We start from the raw sequence: 21,956 nt of genomic DNA, 5'->3' as shown, positions 1-21,956 counted from the left end.
GCATTATTTTCCAGTGGTCCAATATCAACTCTCACCTCCCTTTTATTCTTTATATAACTCAAAAAACTTCTGGTATCCTGCTTTATATGGTTAGCCAGTTAGCCCTGATATTTCTTCTTTTCCCTTCTTATAGCTTTTTCTAATTGCCTTTTGTTGGATTTTAAAAGCTTCCTAATCATCCAACTTCTCCCACTCACTTTTACTACCTTATGCGCCCTTTCCTTGGCTTTTATACAATCCTTAATTTCCCTTGTCAGCCATGGTTGCCTACCCTGCCATTTGAAAACTACTTCTTCTGTGGGACACATCTATCCTGCGCCTTGTGAATTATTCCCAGAAACTTCAACCATCTCTGTTCTGCCATCATCTCTGCCAGTATCCTCCTCCAATCCAACTGTGCAAGCTCCTCTCTCATGCCTCAAATTCCCTTTATTCTATTGTGATATTGATACATCTGACTTGTGCTTCTTCCTCTCAAATTTTATGAATTCAATCTTATTATGATCACTGCCTCCTAAGGATTCTTTAACATTAAACTCCTTAATAAGATCTGGGAAATTACACAATCAAAACATAGCCTTTCCCTGAGTAGGCTTAAGCACAAACTGCTCTAAAAAGCGATCTTGTAGGCACTCAACAAGCTCCCGCTCTTGCAATCCGACACCAACTTGATGTTTTCCAATCCTTTGTAGATTGAAGTGCTCTTTACAATTGTGTCATTACCCTATTACATGCCTTTCCCATTTCCTCTTGCAATCTCAATGCCATATCTTGGCTACTATTTGAAGGACCATATATGATTCCCAAAATGTTTCTTTTTTTCTTTACCTTTGCAGTATCTTAATACCATCCACAAAGATTCAATATTCTCTGACCCTATAGTACCTCTAAGATCTAATTCCATCTCTTACCAACACAGCTGCACCAGCACCTATGCCTTCCCGCCTGTCCTTTCGACAAAGTATATCCTTTGATGTTATGCTCCAGCTATGACCTTCTTTCAGCCACAAATCAGTGATGCCCGCATAATACACACTAATCTAATTGCACGAGTTCATCCACCTTATTCCAAATGTCACAGACATTTAAATACAACATCTTCAGTCCTGCATTCTTCGCCCTTTTGAATTTTGCCTCTGTTGTAGTTTAACTCTGCTCTGTCTGTGTTTGTACCCAATCATTGGCTTGTCCTTCCTTACAGGCTACATCCATCATCTATTTGTAAACCTGCTGGCTCATCCTCATTTCTACCATACTGGTTCCCATTCCCCTGCCACATTGATACAAGTCATTTCCAACAGCTCTAGTAAACCTGCCTGCAAGAATATTGGTCCCTCTCGGATTCAAGGTCACACCTGCCCCAGAAAAGGTCCCAATTATCCAGAAATCTGAGTCCCTGCTCTGCTCCAATTCTTCAGCCACACATTTATCTGCCACCTCATTCTATTTCTATTCTTCCTGTCCTGTGGCACAGTCAATAATCCTGAGATTGCTACCCTTGAGGTCCTGCTTCTCAACTTCCTTCCCAAGTCCTTGTATTCTGTTTTCAGGACTTCCTCCCCTTTTTTACCCATGTTATTGGTACCAATATCTATGACTTCTGACTGCACAATACCCTCCCTTTGCAGGATATTGTGCATCCTTCTCCATTAAAATCTGTTAGCGAGTGATTGTCTTAAGCACAACCGGAACCATGTGGATACATTAACATGAAGTTTAAATGTGCAGCTCATTTTAATAACTGACATAAAAGGTAGATTAAAATCATGCCAGATGACTAATGCAATCTGTATCAAAAACATGAATGATAAGCCTCCTATGTAAGAAGTTTCCTATAGAGAAATACAAAGCAGACTGGTAACTGATCTATTGGCAAAAGCCAAACTGTAGATAGACTGAACAGGATAAACTCCAACATGACAAGATGACTGTCAGTAAGAAGACTTGTGTGAAGATTTGCAAGAGAAGACAGAACAACTGCAAACCGGAGCAACACAGTTTTCAATTGTCTGGCAAATACTGTACTTGTATAAGCTTTTAACAGTGGAGTTCCGAAACCTAAATACTAGCCTTAAGCATTGGTAAGGAGGTAATATATGTATTGCAGAGAAGTCATCGTTTGGACAATCATGTCTTTGCCACAGCTTTTGTTTTTACTAATCAAATGCTTATCAACTTCAAAGGAACATACAAAATGCTGGAGGTCTCTGCAAGCCAGGCAGCATCTATGGAAAAAGAGTATAGTTGACGTTTCAGGCCAAGACCCTTTACGAGAATTGGAGGAAAAAAAAATGGTCCAGTGTTTTCTCTAATCCTGATGAAGGTCTCGGCCTGAAACAACTTCCCTTAAAAGATGCAGAAATCTTGGCTTCAGTAATCTAAATTATAAAACATTTCAAATGAGAGATGTGCATGTGTTCTTTGATATACTTATATTTCCTTTTTATGCTCTGCATTTAGTTTTTCCCTCCTACAATGTAACTAGGCAGACCATTCATCTATGCCCCGTTTCATCTTTTACACTAATTTTGTTGACTATCAGATGACCAAATCTAAATAATAAAACTATTCCAATGTAATTTCATAGCAATTACCTGTATACAATTCATTAACATTGATAACTGATATATATATATATATATATATATATTTATATCTGTACATATATATCTACGTGTGTATATGTCCCAAAGACAGCAGAGTCAAAAAATAGTTAAGGGACACAAAATTCAATTACTGCTCCAAACAACATACTATTATTGTAAACAACAGGAATTCTGCAGATGCTGGAAATTCAAGCAACACACATCAAAGTTGCTGGTGAACGCAGCAGGCCAGGCAGCATCTCCAGGAAGAAGTACAGTCGACGTTTCAGGCCGAGACCCTTCGTCAGGACTAACTGGAGGAAGAGTGAGTAAGAGATTTGAAAGTGGGAGGGGGAGGGGAGCTCCAAAATGATAGGAGAAGACAGGAGGGGGAAGGATGGAGCCAAGAGCTGGACAGGTGACTCTCCCCGGACCTCCTGTCCCATGATCCTTTTGCATCCCCTTTGCCAATCACCTGTCCAGCTCTTGGCTCCATCCCTCCCCCTCCTGTCTTCTCCTATCATTTTGGACCTCCCCCTCCCCCTCTCACTTTCAAATCTCTTACTAACTTTTCCTTCATTTAGTCCTGACGAAGGGTCTCGGCCTGAAACGTCGACTGTACCGCTTCCTAGAGATGCTGCCTGGCCTGCTGTGTTCACCAGCAACTTTGATGTGTGTTGCTATTATTATTGTAAAGTGACATCACTGTGCTTGATCTAGTTGCAAGGCAATCACTAATTAAAATGCCTCAAATGAAGAGATGGTAGTTACCAGTCTTGAGATCTCAGTATCCAATCCTTTTTTTTGGAAGACAAATGAAGGTAGGATGGGAAAGCAAAGATAGACAACAAACCTCCAGTTTTACTACAGCAACCCTCTCCTCATTAACGATTAGCTAACATGATTGATAAGCTAAAAAAGTGACAACTCAATTTTATTCATAAAGACAAAGACATAATGGATAGACCTCTAATGTGCTTCTGATTATATTTTTACATCATACTGGTATAAAAAATGATTGTGTAACATTTATTCATTGTTGCAAATAAAATATGCAATAAAAATCAAAACAAAATTCAATCTAACTTTTGCACATAATGAAAAACTACTCAAGTTAGATTAACGTATTCATTGGTTTATTTTTAAAAATTTTAACATATATACAAAATATGAAGCTACTACACCTACAGACTAATGTGGGGGATTGACTGATCTGCAGTGATTACAAACTTCTCACAGTTTTAAGTTGTACTGTCAAATTTCTTACCATCCCCATAAAAAGGAACAAGTTCCTTTCAAAAAGCCATGCTTGAATGTAGAACAGGATTGCAAACAACTTGAGTCAACTCATGGGTTTGACACCGTATTACTTTTATTTAACCAACTAGATATTATGAAACCGGTGTGGGAATGCAGGATGTTTTTCAGTTCTCAAAAGAATGTCGTAAGATGAGCCTCACTACAAATAGCGTGCTCATGTCCAACTCTACTACATCAGAGCTCATTATAGAGAAATCAAAGCAACAGCATACAGAGGATTAAGAAGCTGATTCAGAAGAGATAGGAGATATTATGAGATATAAATAAAATCAGATCAGTATTTTAAGAGTACGCTCATAATTTGTGTGACAACACTTGAACACAGACAAATATAGCTATCGCTAAGAATCATTAATAGACTGCTCAGTGAGCTGGAGCCAAATCCGAAATGATTTGTGTGATGCAACTTTAAAAGTCATAACAAGAAACTGTTATAGAAGGTTAAGTAGACTGTATTCCTGCACTGGCCTAACCAACTCAATGCTAGGACAAGCCTTTTCATTAAATAATGAAATGAATAGGGGATTTCATATGACTGTTTGAAAGAAAACAAGTGGATCTGATTTGTAAGCATCGAACACGTTGCTTATAACATGCAATCTAAAGTTCTTTGAACGTTTGTCTGCTCTAAGTAACACTCCCACCCATGTGCCACACACCCAGTTTCACTGAAGACTGATGTAGGAAATTGAAACCTTGCAGCAGTACAATATACAAAATCAACAATTAAACCACTGTTATTTCCGCCTGAAAATCACATCGATATATCGTGAGGAAATACAACCATAAAAAAAATGACTTGGACAAATCATTTTGGAAACATTTCCAAATATACTTCACAATCTAGCTACAGAGTGACATTACCATTATATTCTTAAAAGCCACATCATTCTATTCAACAACCAAAGAATTGAAAAAGTGGCACAAAATGTTTGAGACTCGGTATATTTCTTTGATTGGAAACAAAAGCATCAGGGTATAACGATAAAAATAAAGACATCCTATTCAAGATAACCTCCAGCAATTTACCCCTGTATCATCATCTCTGATGGACTGATACAGTCCCATCATGTTAACCACAGTTCATAAACCACAGCCTTCCAAATTGTACTTTTCTTCTCCAGACTATTTCTTCTTCTTTTCCTGTGTGGAGGTAAACCAAGAGTCCAGTAATTTTTTGCTGTAGTAGATCTGCCAGCCATGCACTTGTACTGCAATAACCAAGACCAGGTACATGACAGCTACAGCAGAAAAACCAAAGATGAAGCGGTAAGCCTTTCCGTTTCGGTACAGCTGCTGTGCCATAGGGAACATCTCCATGCTGCCATAAATGAGAGGGGCAATCGAGAAGAGGCCCGCACTAATCATAGAAAGCACCAGGTAACTTATGTTGTTACGAGGGAAGGATATAAAACCAAAGACAGATGGTATGATGCTCAGCAGATATGGGTATTCCCATTGGTATGGCATAGCTATCAGATCATGTGACACCAACTTCATGTGGCTGACAATAACCTGTAGAGTGAGTAGTGTCCAGAGAACTAAGTGAGCATATATCAGCTTCTTGATCTCAAACTTCAGAGTTACACTGTAAAGAATAAAAACACAATTCTAAATTAATATTCATAAATATTTGAAATATTTACATATTTTAACGTACTGCAGATTGGAATTTGTCTTTCTATTATTGTATACTGGTCCTTTATATAAAATAGTTCTTTACTGATTTGAATGCATATTTGGATCTCTAATAAATAACCTTCATTTTTAAAATCCAATTTAAATCAATATCTACAATTGCAAGAAAAAGTTGTGAACCCTTTGCAATTACTTGGTTTTCTGCATTAATTACTCAAAACGTGGTCTGACCTTTATCCAAGTCACAATAATAGACAGACACAATCTGCTTAAACTAATAAATACAAACAATTGTACTTCTTGTCAATACTGAGTACACCATTTAAACAATCAGTCTAGGTTCAAAAAAGCATGTTAACCTCTGGGGTAATAATTTCTACAAAAATTATTTGGAGTCAGGTGTTCCAATCAATGAGGTGAGATTCGAGATGTGGGTTATAGAGGTGCCCTGCCCTATAAAAAAGACAAAGTCTTCTCAAGAAAGATCTGTTTATGTGCACCATGAGTCAATCAAAACAACTTTCAGAGGACCCTAGAAGAATTGTATTGACATGCATGAAGTTGAAAACGGCAACAAAGGCATTTCTAAAAACCTGAATGTTTATCAATAGACACAAGAAAAACTTTACAAATAGAGGAAATCCAGCACTGCTGCCGCTCTCCCCAGGAGTGGGGGTCCTGCAAAGATCACATCAAGAGCAATGTGCAATGCTGAAGAAGGTGAAAAAGAACCAAAGGGTAACAGCAAAGACCTGCAGAAAGAATGGTGTTCACGGAAGGACACCACAGAGAAAACCACTGCTGTCCAGAAATAGAAAACATTGCTGTGCATCTCAGGTTCGGAAAAGACTACCTGGATGTTCCATAACACTTCTGAGTCAACGTTCTGTGGACAGATGAGACAAAAATTGGACTTTGGCAGAAATGTCTGGAGGAAAAAGGGCACTGCATACCAACACCAAAACCTCACCCCAACTGTGAAGCATGGTGGAAAGAGCACCATGGCTTGGTGCTGCTCTGCTGCCTCAGGGCCTGCACAGCTTGCAATCATTGAGGGAACAATGAATTCAAAATTGTATCAAGACATTTTACAGAGTAGCAGTCCATCACCTGAAGCTTAATAGAAGTTGGATGATCCTACAAGGCAATGAACTGAAACACAAGAGCACAGAATGGTTTACAAAAAAAAAAAATCTGTGTTTTGGAATGACCAAGTCAGAGTCCAGACCTAAAACCAATTTAGATGCTCTGGTAGGATCTGAAAAGGCTGTTCATGCAAGGTATCCCAGAAATATTGATGAACTGAAACAGTTTTGTATGGAGCAATGGTCTAAAATTCCTCCTCACTGCTCTGCAAGTCTGATCAGCAGCTACAGGAAATGTTTGGTGGAGGTTATTACTGCTAAAGGAGGCTTTAACAGTCATTAAATACAAGGATTCACATACTTTTTCCAGCTTGGATTGTGAATGATTAAACATGTTCAATAAAGACATGAAAAGTGCAAATGTTTCTGTTATTACTTTAAGTAGATTGAGTTTGTCTATTATTGTGACTTAGATGAAGATTAGACCACATTTTATGAGTAATTAATGCAGAAAACCAGGCACAGGGCTCACAAACTGTCCCTTTAAGATCAATTTCTGTAGTTCCTTATTGCATCACAGTATCTTCAAGAGAAGTCCTGTGATTTTTTTTGGCTCATCTCAAGATGCACTCAAAGTACAATCAATTCACTTTTCCTCATGTCAGGGGAAAAATAAATGCTTCCACCATGTCAGAAAAGGTTAGGGCTACTTTTCTTTGTTTTAGAGTTGCAGCATTCACATAACTTTAATTTTGTTAAGTACAGTATATCCATTTAAGGCTGTGCTATTTAAAAGCACCAAAAGGTTACCTCATCTGATAATGTGAAGCGACTTTCTCTCTATGGCGGAAGTCACTGCCATCTGTCCCTGTAGCACGGGGGCCAGCACGGGAGGCCATTCTCAACAAAGATCTCCTTTTAACAAAGGAAATTTTAAACAAAAGATTACAACAAAAAAAATAAAGTAGCCACTGACCCACAATCCCCACCCAAATACGCAAATCATTTCAGTGATTTGGAATTCAATTTTCTCATGTGCCCCGTCACAGTAAGTAATCATTCTAGGCTTGCTTAAATATCGCGCATGATAAAGGGTGTTGTTTTTGAACAGAATTTTAAACAGCAAATTGAAAGTCATCTCATGCACCCCTCAACATCCTTGGACTCAACACCATTCTTCTCAAATCAAGTTGACTGCCCAAACTCCGAGTGCTTTATCTACCCCCCCCCCCATTTGCCCTCCCTTTGCACATTCCAGCTTGATGCTCCACCAACTCACTTTTCTCAAAGTTCCTCCTCATAGCCCACCATATCTCAGTATTCCCCCCGCCTCCCACATCAAACCAGAACATTCTCTGTCAAACCCTTGCCCCACCACCACAGGATAAAAGGAAAAAACAGCCTTGGCCCCTCTTTCAGTCAATCCCAGCCCTATCCCACCTTCCTCTCCCAGGTTCTGTTCTCCACTACTTCTGCAGTACCGGAAACACTATCCCCAGACCCACCATGGTCCCTAACCTGCAGAACTATATGCTTTAGCACCACCACATTCCCTACCAATCTCATCCTCAGAAGTACGTTATTAAGGAGCCCTGTCTACTCCAGCACCACCACACTTTACATACCAGAGAACAATCCTGCTGGTTCTTTGTCCCGTCCCTGTTCTGAAGTCCTGTCTACCTCTCCCATCCGAGGTCCTGGTCCATCCAATCATAGGAAACACTGGGAGTAAGTCTTTTAGCTTCTTTCCTACTTTGCCATTTAATCTTTATAACCTAGTGTCACATTCTCGCACGACCCTTGATTGCTTTACTATTTACAAAGTCATCGATCTCTGCTCAGCAGCTGTACTCCATAGTCCTCTGAGGTACAGAATTTCAAAGATTTAGCAAGTAATTGCTGCTGAGCTCTTTCTCGAATGGCTGACCCTTATTTTGAGGCCATGACAATTTCATCAAACCGAAACATCAACTCTCAAGTTTAGTTCTCAATTATCAAAACTCAAGAATACAAACCCTGTATGCTTACTCATACCTAACACAATGAACACCTTAAGTAGGGGATCAGGCTTCTGAAACCCCCCTTTTACTGGGCATCTCTAGAGATGCAGCTCGTGAGCTCCTCGTTAACAGCCACTGGACTCAGCCACCTTTCTCAGACTTGCTACGCCTATGGTCAGTATGACTTGGGTCCCACCAAAACCGGGAAGTTGGGATGTCTCGACCACTTGAACCCCAATCTATGTGAATACTGTGTAAATACTGTCCACTTTCAATTATCCGTTGGCAAGAAATAACAGACCTGCATAGAATTATAAAGAATATTTACAAATGTCAGCTTTATCAGAGAGTTAGTAGGAAAAAGAAAAGGAAAAAAATAAAAAGGGCCAATTACAGTTAACCCAGTCCAAATTTGCACACAAGTTGAGCTCATCTTGAAGTTGTCTTTAACTCCTGCGCTGGATCCACAGTATACATGAAACCACAGGCCACCTTCCCAATGTCACTCAAGCAAACAGGCTCCCCCACAGGAGTAACGGTCCTTCCTCCATGAAGCCATCCATCTGCACCAAGCACCTTGTGCAACAGGGATGGCATCCTCAGTCATCTTCCCTCCTGTCTTCTCCCTGCTCTCGCCAAAAGAACCTCGACCCACATCAGTCACGGAAACATCTCTGTCCAGCATTCTCTAGAACCTTCTCCCAATTCCACCATCCTGATTGGCTGATACATTATAGCTCCTTGTCTTTAACTCAAACCCAAACACGCTAAAAGCATAACAGACTGCTCTTACAGAACTGCTAAAATGAAATACCTACAGCATAGCAATAAAAAACTTAACCAGGGCATTACATTTATACACAATATTCAATAGCATTTTGACCAGAGATCAACATATGTGGAGCAACACACACAAAAAATGCTGGTGAACGCAGCAGGCCAGGCAGCATCTATAGGAAGAGGTACAGTTGACATTTCGGGCCGAGACCCTTCGTCAGGTTGTGTCCTGATGAAGGATCTCGGCCCAAAACGTCGACTGTACCTCTTCCTGTAGATGCTGCCTGGCCTGCTACGTTCACCAGCACTTTTTGTGTGTGATGCTTGAATTTCCAGCATCTGCAGGTTTCCTCATATGTGCAGCAAGATAGCACTACATTTGAATTTTAAATGATTTCATATTCCGTAATGTCACAGAATGAGATAAAGGCAACATGATAGCTAATGTTCTACTTCTTGCTGAATCTGTGAGTTGTCTATGAAGGGGCTAGATAGGTAGCTTTCAGCCAATTACAAATTCAAAGTTTCAAAACATTTTATAACCTAGAACAGCACAGCACAGTACAGGTTGTTTTGACCTTTTAATCTGCTCTAAGATTTATGTAACCCTTTCCTCTCCACAGCCCTCCAATTTTCCTTCAACCATGTGCCTATCTAAGAATCTCTTAGACGTCCCTAAACCATCTGCTCTACCATCACTGCTGCCAGCATGTTCCACCCATCCAACGCATTCTGTGGGAAAAAAGTCTCCCTCTACCAACCTCCTAAACCTTAAAATTATGTACCCTCATATTAGTCATTTCCACCCTCAGGAAAGTCTCTGGCTGTCCACTCTAACGACGCCTCTTAACATTTTGTATACCCCGATCGTCACCTCTCATCCTCCTTTGTTCCAAAGAGAACAGCCCGAGCTTGCTCTATCTATCCTCATAAGACACGTTCTCTAATCATGGTAAATCAACTGCACCTTTTGCTATGCTCTTTTCTATTATTGGCTACCTTACCTTCACATTTCAACTTTCTCAGAAGGTGTATAGCATGTTTGCCTTCATCAGCTGGGGCTTTGGGTACAGACAGTTGAGACTTTATGTTGCAGCCATACAAAATACTAGTTAGGTTGCACTTGGAATATGGTGTGGAGTTCTGGTCACCACACTACAGGAAAGATATGATTAGGCTAAACAGGATGCTGGAAAGACTCACAAAAATGTTACCTGGATTGGGGGAATGAGTTACAAGGAGCGACTGGAGCAAAGGAGGCCAAGGGATATGTGACGTATATAAAATTATTGAGGAATTGAGGATATAAAAAAAATCATTTTGAACCTATGTAACCTCTGGCTAAAAGAATAATTGGGACTGAATTTTTGAACTGAAGTAAACTCTTTCTTCAGCAGTTAGCTAAGACAGGCTCATTACCAGTTCTCTCTTGGTTTGCAGAGAGACACTGGGAGTTTGATAACACTGTACATTGTACCCTCGTTTGAGTAGGAGGACTCACCGATAAGGACAGGAATGAACATCCATCTGTAATTAAGTCAGGGCCTAGCAAAGGGATTTAGCTGATAAAGACTGCACAGCACATCTATCTGTCAATAAGCCTTGATTTAGCAGACTCTCTTATCTAAGTAATTAAGTTTTGCACCAACAGACTTGATGGACGTACCAGTTCAAATAACATCTTGCAATAATAATGTATGGGGCTTACTATGTATAAATATACAGCTGTAACCTAACTAAGTGGGCCCACTTGTCAGATGGTGGCAGTACTTACGTGTCTTCCCTTCGACAACTGGGTCTCAAACTCCTGCAGGAGGGTGCGCAATAAACTGTTGCAACTATAAGAAGCTGGTCTCCCAAGTTTTATTCGGATTCGACTTTAACATTATGAGCAGCATTTATAATTATGAGCCATCAATAGGGCAAATAGCCAGAAACAGGCTAAGGTGAGGGAGGAAGCTTAAGGGGGAATTAGCGTTAAATTATCAGGAAGGAGCTGGCAGCTGGAACTGTACCATTTAAGAGGCAACCAAACAGGTACTTAAAGGAGCACAACATAGAGGATGAGCCCGAGAATGAAAGGGTTAACACAAGGAGTGCTTGATAGCTCTGGAGTTTAAGAAGAATGAGGGGAGAATCTCAGTGAAACTTACTGAATACTGTGGGGCCTGAATACTGTTGTTTCTAATAGTGGGAGAGTCTAGGATCAGAAGGCACAGCCTCAGAATAGAAGGATGTCTCTTTAAAACAGATGAAGAATTTCTTTAGGCAGAGGGCAGTGAATCTGTGGAATTCATTGCAATAGACCGCCATGGAGGCCAAGTTATTAGGTATATTTAAAGGGGATGTTGATAAGCTCTAGATTAGTAAGGGCTTTAAACATTACAGTGAGAAGGCAGTTAAATAGGGATAGGAGGGAAATAAATCAGCCATGATCAAATGGTGGAGCAGATGCGATGGACTGAATGGCCTCATTCTACTCCTCTGTCTTATGGTACAAATAGCTGGTTTAATGCAGGCAGTGAGGTTCATATAGATGGACAGGATAGTTCGTATTGACACAGTGGGCTGAAAGGCCTGCTTCTATTTTACACTACTCATCAATGTGTTGATCACTTTTGTTAAAATTCTGAAACTTTCCTACTTTTCTAGTTTTGTTTCATTTCCCTTAGCGGGATAATATTGTTTAAAATGTGCTAATTCATTAAACGTTTTGCTGTTTTATCATACCTTTGAATGAATTTTTCCAATTGGCCAACTGGTGCTTCACGCCTTTGTAGTTTGCTCTGTTCAGATTTAAGACCTTGGCTTCATATTGAATAATGCAATACTAAATCTAGAAAATTAGTCGCAATCTTTCCACGTCTCGAGGAAAATACAGACCAACCGACTCACGGCACCCCACCTTCCCAGCTCGTTCCGGTGCAACAGCTGACCAATGCCGAATACAACCTTCTATTGTAGCCTCACCTTGCACCATCAGCCCTCCCCACTGCCACCATTACAGAGATCGTGTTTGCTCCATCACGGCCTTATCAACCTGACTCCCACCCGTTCACCTGCGGCCCCATCCACACTGGCCTCAGCCATCTCGCCCAGGCCCTACCCATCAAGTCCATGGCGCTCCCAGATTGCAGAAACCGGCCCCGCCAAATGGAATTGGCTTTAAAATGAGGCTACGGCAATAGGACACAGAAACGTCAAGGTCGGAAATGGACAGGTGAATCAGCATTGCTGCCGCAAGATTCACTCACCCTGTCACCGGCCGCAACACTCGGAACACTGCACCAGTCCACTGACTGCGGACGTCATCTGTACTGCGCCGCGCGCCTCAATCCCTCCGCCGCCGCCCCGCCCGCTGCGCCGCGCGCCTCAATCCCTCCGCCGCCGCCCCGCCCACTGCGCCGCGCGCCTCAATCCCTCCGCCGCCGCCCCGCCCACTGCGCCGCGCGCCTCAATCCCTCCGCTCCGCCCTCTGCGCCGCGCGCCTCAATCCCTCCGCCGCCGCCCCGCCCACTGCGCCGCGCGCCTCAATTGCTCCGCTCCGCCCCGCCCACTCCGCGGCGCGTCTCAATCCTTCCGCCCCGCCCACTGCGTCGCGCGCATGAGTACTGTTTTCGAGTTAATTGCTAGATAGATTAATGATCAGACATCCCGCCTCTCCCGGAAGTTCCGGTCGTGTTTAACACCCCTCCCCTGGGGGTTGGCCGGTCCACAGGAATATTGTCAATATTAAACCGGTTCGCGGTGCAAGAAAAGGTTGGGGACCCCTGATTTAAACTAGCTGGCTAGCTGCCAAGGAGCTACGCGATTGACGGCCTACGTGATGAGGCCAAACTCCCTGTCGACTTGTTTAAAGATGTAATAGAATAAACATGATAAGATAAGTACATATTTTAATGTCACATTTGCTGCATATACCCAACTTGGTTTACAGATTAGATAAAATTACTGAACAAACTATTACATGCACCCTTGGAAGTCGACGGGGGTGGGGGGGAGTGCTACCTGAAATGAGTTTTTGCAGGGTGGGATGTCTGGTTCGGCAGGGCCTGTTTCTGAAGGCTGATTCATACTTGTGTGTCAACTCGACACCATAGGTACAGCGTCACCGTGATCCCTACACTGTAGCCTGATGCGCACCTCTCCCAAATGTAACCACGCGTCGTGGTGTGGCAGACCGCAACAACTGTGATTGGTCCGCTTGGTAGCATCGCATTTCCTCCTACGCTGCAGTAGCTTCCCATTGGGCGACTGAAGGGCAGGGAAGGAACTCTGGATGCAATGCTTTCCATAAAGCTTTACAGACCTCCAAAATTATGGACACATACGAAAAAAGACGCTCGCTTTAATCTTGTTTACCCCGAGAAAGACTACCATGACCATGAAGCCTTGCAAGGGCGGGCGTGTGCGTATGCGCGATGTGCCCAATTTGCAGAGCGACGCAGACACACCAACGCAGAAGTATAAATGCTCACAATGTGCGTAGGCCACTTGCGTAGGTTACTGCGTCCATTTGACACACAAGTATAAATCAGCCTTTAATCTCATCAGTCCTTGTGTCAGAGTTCTGGTGAATTTACCTGTTGGTTGGTAATGAAGCACCAATGAAATGAATTTGCAAAGGGTGATACTAGTCAACCACACATACGAGTACCTGGTACAGAAGACTTTGCCTCTATGTAGTCAGCAAAAGAGATGAATAGTCATGCAACATTCAGTTAAGAATGGGTATGAAGTGATGGCATTATCGACGATGAAAGACTAACGTGTATGAAAGCTTAAGTGTTATACAAAAGGTGAAACAAAATAAGCCCACTGTTTCTTCATCAGTTGCTGGTGGTTTCTGTTGCTGGATTTGGAGAACCTCATCAACAAAAAATTAACAAAGGAGCTAAGGTCTGTCAGCAGGACATCCTTTTGCTGCTTTCCACTGCAAAAGGAGAAACACCCTCCCTTGCCATTGGTGCGATGAAATCTTCTCTGGTCAAGTTGTACACTGATGCTAGTGAGCAAATACCTACCTGCGTTAACCCAATTTTCCAGCACCTGGTCTATAGCTTTTCAAGCCATGGTGCTTCAAATACTCTTCTTAAGATATTGTTTAAATATAATGAGAATGCTTGAATACGCTAATCCTTCAAGCCTCTATATCTCAATGATCCTCATGTGTCACATTTCCAACTTACCTCACAGCTATCTGCAGCCCTCTACTAATGGTAGTGAGATGAACAGGAGGAAACTTGGAGAGTATGGAATGTATCTTTATAGACATCCATGGAGAAAAGTGAAATATGCATGAACACAAAGGAATTACAGTATCAGTTGGAACTGATCTGAAAACAGATCTTTACAACCTGATCTGAATTAATTACAAATATAAAACACAAAATAATTGATCGCTTAAGTATTCACCCCTGTTAATATGACACACCAAATCATCACTGGTTTTAGGAGTCACATAATTAGTTAAATGGAGATCACCTGTGTGTAGTTGTGGTGTTTCAATTGATTGGAGTAAAAATAGACCTGTAGCTGGAAGGTCCAGCTGTTGAGTCAGTATCCTGGTTAAAACTTTAGACTTGTGCATTAACTGGACACCGTAATGTACGCAAGTGGCCTTCGTGCGTTGTGAGCATTTATACTTGTGTGTCAAATCGACGCCGTAACGTACGCAAGTGGCCTACGTGCGTTGTGAGCATTTATGCTTGTGCATTGGTGTGTCTGCGCCACTCTGCAATTCGGGCATGTTACACATGTGCACACACCTGCCCGTGCAAGGCTTCATGGTCATGGTAGTCTTTCTCGGGGTAAACAAGTTTAAAGCGAGCTTCTTTTTTCGTAAAAGCGAAATGTGTCCTCCATAATTTTGGAGGTCTGTAAAGCTTTATGGAAAGCATTGCAGCCAGAGTTCCTTCCCTGCCTTTCAATCACCCGATGGGAAGCTATTGCAGTGTAGGAGGAAATGCGATGCTACCAAGCGGACCAATCACAGTTGTTGCGGTCTGCGTTGCCGCGACATGTAGTTACATTTTGGGAGAGGTGCGCATTCGTAGGCTACGGCATAGGGTTTGTGTAGAGTACAGTGTTCGCGGCTATACTGTACCTACGGCGTTGATTTAATGCACAAGTATAAATCAGACTCCTCACCGACCAATGTACTGCGTGTCTCAATCCCTCCTCACCATCCATCTGTCTGTACTTCAACTCTCCACCCTACCTGTTGAGCCTTGCAATTTCTGCTACTGTGCGAACCGGTGGTTTTCAGCGTTGGCCAGGTTCCACCCAGGGGCCATGCAGGGTTTTGTAGGGCCACAAGTGAAAAAAACCAAGAAACTGGGGGACACAGGAGTTTCTGAATTGGCCATGATTGGTTTACTGTGTTAATGAAATATTACTAAAGCATATAAATAAAAATGGATATATATATATATATAATTTAATTGGAGCCTTAAATGAATGGGAAGATATGTAAGGTGATGCAAATGAGGCAGCAAAACAGTTGTGTGTGTGATTTAAGACAGGGGTCCCCAACCTTTTTTGCACCGCGGACCGGTTTATTATTGACAATATTCTTGCAAACCGGCCGACCCCGGGGTGGGGGGAGGCGCGGGGTAGCGTTGCCAACGGACAAGAGTAGCAGTGAAATATGTTGTGTTTACACCAAGAAAGAGTACCATGACTGTGAAGCCTTGCACGGGCACCTGTGTGCGCATGCGTGTACGTGCCGATTTTTTTCTACAAATCGTTTTTGGTGATTCTGTTCGGGAGGTGGGGGTGTTAATCACGACCGGAATATAGGTGATACGTGGCTAATACACTCAATTTCATTTATAAAAGGGTTTATCTAACAAATTTAATATTAAACACACAGCGCATATTTTCGTCGCATGAATATAGTGATAAGTCAATTATCGGGAGGACAGGGGAGCTTGAAGTCAGTGTTGAGCGAACTTCCAGTAGAAGTGGTAGAGGCAGGTTCGATATTATCATTTAACGAAAAAATGGGTAGGTATATGGACAGGAAAGGAATGGAGGGTTATGGGCTGAGTGCAGGTCGGTGGGACTAGGTGAGAGTAGCGTTCGGCACGGACTAGAAGGGCCGAGATAGCCTGTTTCCGTGCTGTAATTGTTATATGGTTATATAAGTCACTTATAAGTCAATAGCATCATAACATTTTAAGTAACATTTGGATATTAAACACACAGCACATATTTTCCCCGTATGAACATATAAAATCATTGCAACACACAATCAGTGGGAGCCCTGGGCTGTTTCCCTGCAACAAGACGGTGCCATTGAAGGGTGATGGGAGACAGCGATACCCGAAGGAGGTTCCTTATGTCCAGTCTATTCCACAATTTAGTGTTGGTTGCATTCATTGCAGAGATATGTTGGAAATGGAAGCAACGTTTTCAGTGCTTTCGTGGCTATCTCAGGATATTTAGCCTTGACTTTGATCCAGAATGCTGGCAGAGATGTTACGCCAAACATACTTTTCAGCCCGCCGTCATCTGCAAGCTCGAGGAGTTGATCTCCTTCCTGCGCTGACATGGATGACGCACGGGTAATGACCTCGCATGCGTAATGACCTCGCGTGCATTCAAGCTCAACAGTGCACGTGACAGGGAATTAGGAAAGGTGCAGCTGACTCATATCGCCAAATCATATCGTTTCCTCGCGGCCCGGTAGCACATGCTTTGCGGCTCGGTACTGGTCCGCAGCCAGGTGGTTGGGGACCGCTGATTTAAGAGGTCCATGACCTTGTGGTTTGGAGCCTTGCACGCCTCAGTGAGAGTTATGTCAGAACTTTATGCTTTGTCTTTTGATATGGTCATCCATGTCAAACAGGTCAAAGGATAGAGCCGGACTAAGAGTGGTCCACTGGTCCTCCAGGTTTGGGGTTCAGCTCAGGGCTAACAACCCTGACTGGTAAAACAAAAGTTTTTATGGGAACAGCAATCCTTCTACATTAGTGTGCAATGGTATTTCTCAGTCTCCTCCTGGAACTTGTATGATTGATAGTAGTGAAAAACAAGCTATCAACACTATGAAGGAAGCCCTGTACACTGCCAGAGAAGGAAGACCCTCATTGCTGCCCTAAACACCAGCGGTGTAACGGGCAATAGGTAAGTAAGTGGAGCATTTCAATCATTAATCTCTCCTCCTGCTTGACCATATACAAATCACCATTTGCTGAGTCCCACTGTACATACACCCCAAAATCACTGTTTATACTGTCAGCAGGCAGCCGTGACCCAGCAAGATGCCCTGCAATGTGCTCCACCGGTTAGTGATTATGATTACTTTGTTATAGATATTTACATGTTAATAGGGAACCATCCACATCTATTCCAAATGATAGAAGTTGCCAGGTTTTCCATATCAAAATCCTTATCAGAAGCAGATTAATCTGGAAAGCCTGACATGACCCATGTTGTAATTAGGTTAAAAGGGTTATATCATGAACAATCTGAAGATTGAATGGAGTTGGCCGTCAGTCAGCGAGTATGCAGCAGGTGGCTGGTTCTGTTTGGCCTTCCACTGACCCATACGTGATACAATACTTATAAAAAGGGACCTGAGGGCTGCAGTGGGGTCATCTCCCAGAAACGAACAAACTGCAGAGTGGCAAGAACGCGTGAAGTCCACCACTGCATCACTGTCGACCACTGCAACTTCCATTCAATCCCTGATACTTTTCATATTTAGAGAGGAAGTTCAATTTGCTCTTCTTGTTGAGTACGTACTCTGTTGCCACATAGGATTTTTATATATAATAGGATTTTTAAAAAATTATGACATTTATCTAAGAACTGCCTAAAACTAGTTTTATTTTTATATGTATACTGATACTTTTCCCACATGAGATTTGATATTTAATCATTTTCTATAGAGCATAATCACACAATTGTATTGTTGTTATTGTTTAAAGGTTTATTGTTTGTATATATACAAATGCACACACATTACCCATGTCCCTTACAGGACAAAAGGATACTACTGTGTATAATTTGTATGACTATACTTTCAAATAAAAGCATGCGGCCATGTAAACAGAGAAAGCACTTGGAAACAGCACATAAGGATGAGAAAGACAAAACACTAGATTAGTTCAAAAAACTAGATGATAATTTTCAGTCAAGGCCGACAGTAATGCAAGTTTTCAGTGAAAAGGCAGCTAAGATGGACAACTTGTATCTTATGAGATTTCAAACTTAATTGCAAAAGCTGGCAAGCCACATAATATACAGTAGGTGAATCATTGATTCTGCCTACAGTTTCTGTTAGAATTTCTACCGTTAGGAATCAGAGTGCATATGAAATAATTCTAGTCATCCCCTTGAGCAACTCATCAGTATCAAGGCAAATTGATGAAATGTCAGATGATGTGGAAAAACAGCTAGGTGCACAACTGCAAGTTAAAGGAAAGTACATTATGTGAACTCTGCAAATTGAGGAAAGTACATTATGTGAACTGAAACCCTTCTAATGACATGTGTTAGGTTTTTGAATGATGATCAGGCCAGCGAGGAAATGCTTTTTGCCTGAAAGCTTAAGACAGAAAACAAAGGTGAAACTATTATTGAAGAAGTCAAGAGAAGTCTTGGAAAACAATAGGCAGGAGAAAATGGCGGCGCGACGCAGTGCACGCGGCCGCTCCAAATTGATATCGTATTTGTGAAGTAGGATGCCGTGCACAATCCTGATTTGATGGAGACAGCTGTGAGAAGCACGGAGGAACATCTGGAGAAACTTCTGAAATGCCTGCTTCGCTGCCGCTGCTACTGTGCGATCGAGAATCTCCAGAGCCGAAGTGCCAAATCCTCGGCTTTGCCTATTGCCTGTGGCTAGGACCAGGGTCGAAGTGCTCGGCAGAGATGGTGCTCAGTGCTCGGTGTCAGAGAGCTAATCGGAGGCTCGAAGTTTTTGGACGGACTCGGAGTTGGACTGTGGTCGGGTGCTTCCAGGATGCCGCATCGGCAAGTTTGTGGCGCTGGAAGCTCATGGCAGGAAGAGTTTTTCTTCCTTCAACCATCTGCGTAAGATGATGGGACTTTTGAGAGACTTTGAGATTTTTTTTTTACTGTGCCCATGGTCTGTTCTTCTATCAAATTACGGTATTGCTTGCACTGTTGTAACTATATGTTATAATTATGTGGTTTTTGTCAGTTTTTTTAGTCTTGGTTTGTCTTGTGTTTCTGTGATATCATTCTGGAGGAACAAATTGTATCATTTCTTAATGCATGCATTACTAAATGACAATAAAAGAGGACTGCGTGTCCTCATAATCTAATCTAATCTAAAATCTAATCCACTGGAAAATATAATGGCTTGTGCAACTGATGGTGCTTTGATAGTAGGAAAATACAGAGGATTCATTGCTTATGTAGTGCCTGATATTTTTGCAGAAGTTGTGTCATCCACCATCAGCATCTGGTTACAAGAAAATTGGGAGGCCTTTAGCATGACACCTTGCTGCTGTAGTAATGGCTGTCAATTCCATCAAATCAAATGCACTTCAAGATAGTACTTTTTGACAACTTTGTGAGGAAAATGAAGAGTATTTTGAACTGCAATTAATGCAGTCTGAGGTCTGATGTTTATCAAAACGTAATTCTCTTTGTCACCTTGTTGCTCTTTGGGACAGTATTGTAGCATTTCTTAGTGATAATCAGCTTGAAGATCAAGTTGTCACTGCTAAGTCTGACATATTTTGCCTGTCAGATATATCTGTAAAACTGAACTTATTAAGTAAACAGTTACAAGGAAAAAACTGCAATTTCATATCATGCAAAGAGGCTATTACTGCTTTCTTTGGAAAACTCAAACTTCTCAGCAACAATTATTTGGCATTGAGTTTATACAATTTCTTTCACTGGCCACTCTTAAAATAAAATTGCAAGGTGATGATCTGATGTATATCTTGATCATTTTGAAACAACTGCATACTATTGTGGCACAGGACTCCCAATTCTGCTCACCATACCTGGATATATTGCAGTTAAGTGCCGTCCATTTTACCTACCATGGGAGATTTCCAGGATCATTTTGGTAGCGGTAGACATTCCACCTCAGGCCAATGTCAATCAGGTTTCAGATGATCTGAGCAATGGGATCAACATGCAACAAGCAGCACACCCTAAGCCTTCACCATCATTTCGGGGGATTTTAACCAGGCCAGTCTGAAAAAAAAAAATCACTGAACAATTATCATCAGCAGGTCACTTGCAATACCAGAGGAAACAATATACTGGACCATTGCTACACCACCATCAAGGATGCCTACTGTGCTATTCCACGCCCTCATTTCAGGAGGTCTGATCAGCTAGCTGTACTTCTACTCCCTGAGTATAGACAGAGACTGAAGACTGCAGCACCTGTAGTGCTTATAGAATTGCTTTGAATTGGTTGTCTGGACCATATTCAGGGACTCATCTTCAAATCTGGATGAGTATGCTGCAGTTGTTACTAACTTCATTAAAATTTGTGTGGATGAGTGTGTGCCTAAAAGACTTGCTGTACATTTCCAAACCAAAAGCAGACATCCCACCTCTCCTGGAAGTTCCGGGAGTCTCCCGCATATTGATAGTGACTCCCTGACGCCCGGAAATTATATACAATATCCCAGAAACAGATTTTTTTGAGTGGGAGAGGGAAAGGGAGAGTGAGCATCCTAATTGGTCTATCTTCGTGCTAAGAGTGGTCCTCAACCACCGGGCCGCGAGGAAACGATATGATTTGGCGATATGAAACGATATGAGTCAGCTGAACCTTTCCTCATTCCCTGTCATGCACTGTTGAATTTTAACGCACGCGAGGTCATCAGTGACCCAAGATGTGCAAAGGAATGGGTCCGTGACCCATTTGTGAATGTCCCTGGTGAATCATCCATGTCAGCACGGGAAAAAGATCAACTCCTCAAGCTTGCAAATGATGGCCGGCTGAAAAGTAGGTTTGACATACTTTTGGATCAGAACTACAGAGCGTCGTGGGAGCTGAATTCTGAAGGAAGGCAGTTTTTTTAAAAACTTCTTCAAGTGCAAGAAGGGCGAGACTGTTGCAGGCGTCAACAGGATCGCGCGGAGAGTTTAAAAAGGAGACCACCCTATACAGCGGGCAGCTGTCGGAATGGGCAGCGGAGTGAATGGAAGCAGAGTATAGGGCTTTTGCTTCAACGGGCTTCGGCGGTAAACGGGAAGAGGCGAGAGCGAAGCGCCAACTCTTTTTTCTCCCCCCACTTCGCGAATCGGCCCGGACAGACAGGAACAGCAGGGCTCTCACAGCTAATGTTATGAGCTAACAGTTTAAAAAGTTGGTCTGTTTGGCGAGGTAAGTGGGTGAGTAGACTTATTTTTCCTGTTTCATTCCTGTAGAATTAGATAGCATGCCTGCAGGGTTAGTGCTTTGTTCAGAGTGTCAGATGTGGGAATCCTGGGAGACCTCCAGCCTCCCTGATGGCCACATCTGCGCCAGGTGCACCGAGTTGCAGCTCCTCAGAGACCGTGTTTGGGATCTGGAGCTGCAGCTTGATGACCTACTGCTTATC

At 42.3% G+C, this 21,956-nt stretch overlaps 1 protein-coding gene across 1 annotated transcript; it reads right to left on the bottom strand.

The window, feature by feature from the left end:
• Positions 1–3,699: 3,699 nt before the first annotated feature.
• On the bottom strand, positions 3,700–8,449 carry jagn1a (jagunal homolog 1a). Its single transcript, XM_072260171.1, has 3 exons — positions 8,254–8,449; positions 7,439–7,543; positions 3,700–5,493 (listed from the first exon to the last, which is right to left on the bottom strand). The coding sequence occupies exons 1-3, from the start codon at positions 8,340–8,342 to the stop codon at positions 5,031–5,033; spliced, it is 657 nt and encodes a 218-aa protein (XP_072116272.1). The 5' UTR covers positions 8,343–8,449; the 3' UTR covers positions 3,700–5,030.
• Positions 8,450–21,956: the final 13,507 nt, after the last annotated feature.

Source organism: Mobula birostris, chromosome 6 (genome assembly GCF_030028105.1).
Source record: "Mobula birostris isolate sMobBir1 chromosome 6, sMobBir1.hap1, whole genome shotgun sequence".
Lineage (NCBI taxonomy): Eukaryota > Metazoa > Chordata > Chondrichthyes > Myliobatiformes > Myliobatidae > Mobula > Mobula birostris.
The sequence above is the reverse complement of the archived record's forward strand: the minus strand, read 5'-3'. Positions and strand labels throughout refer to the sequence as shown.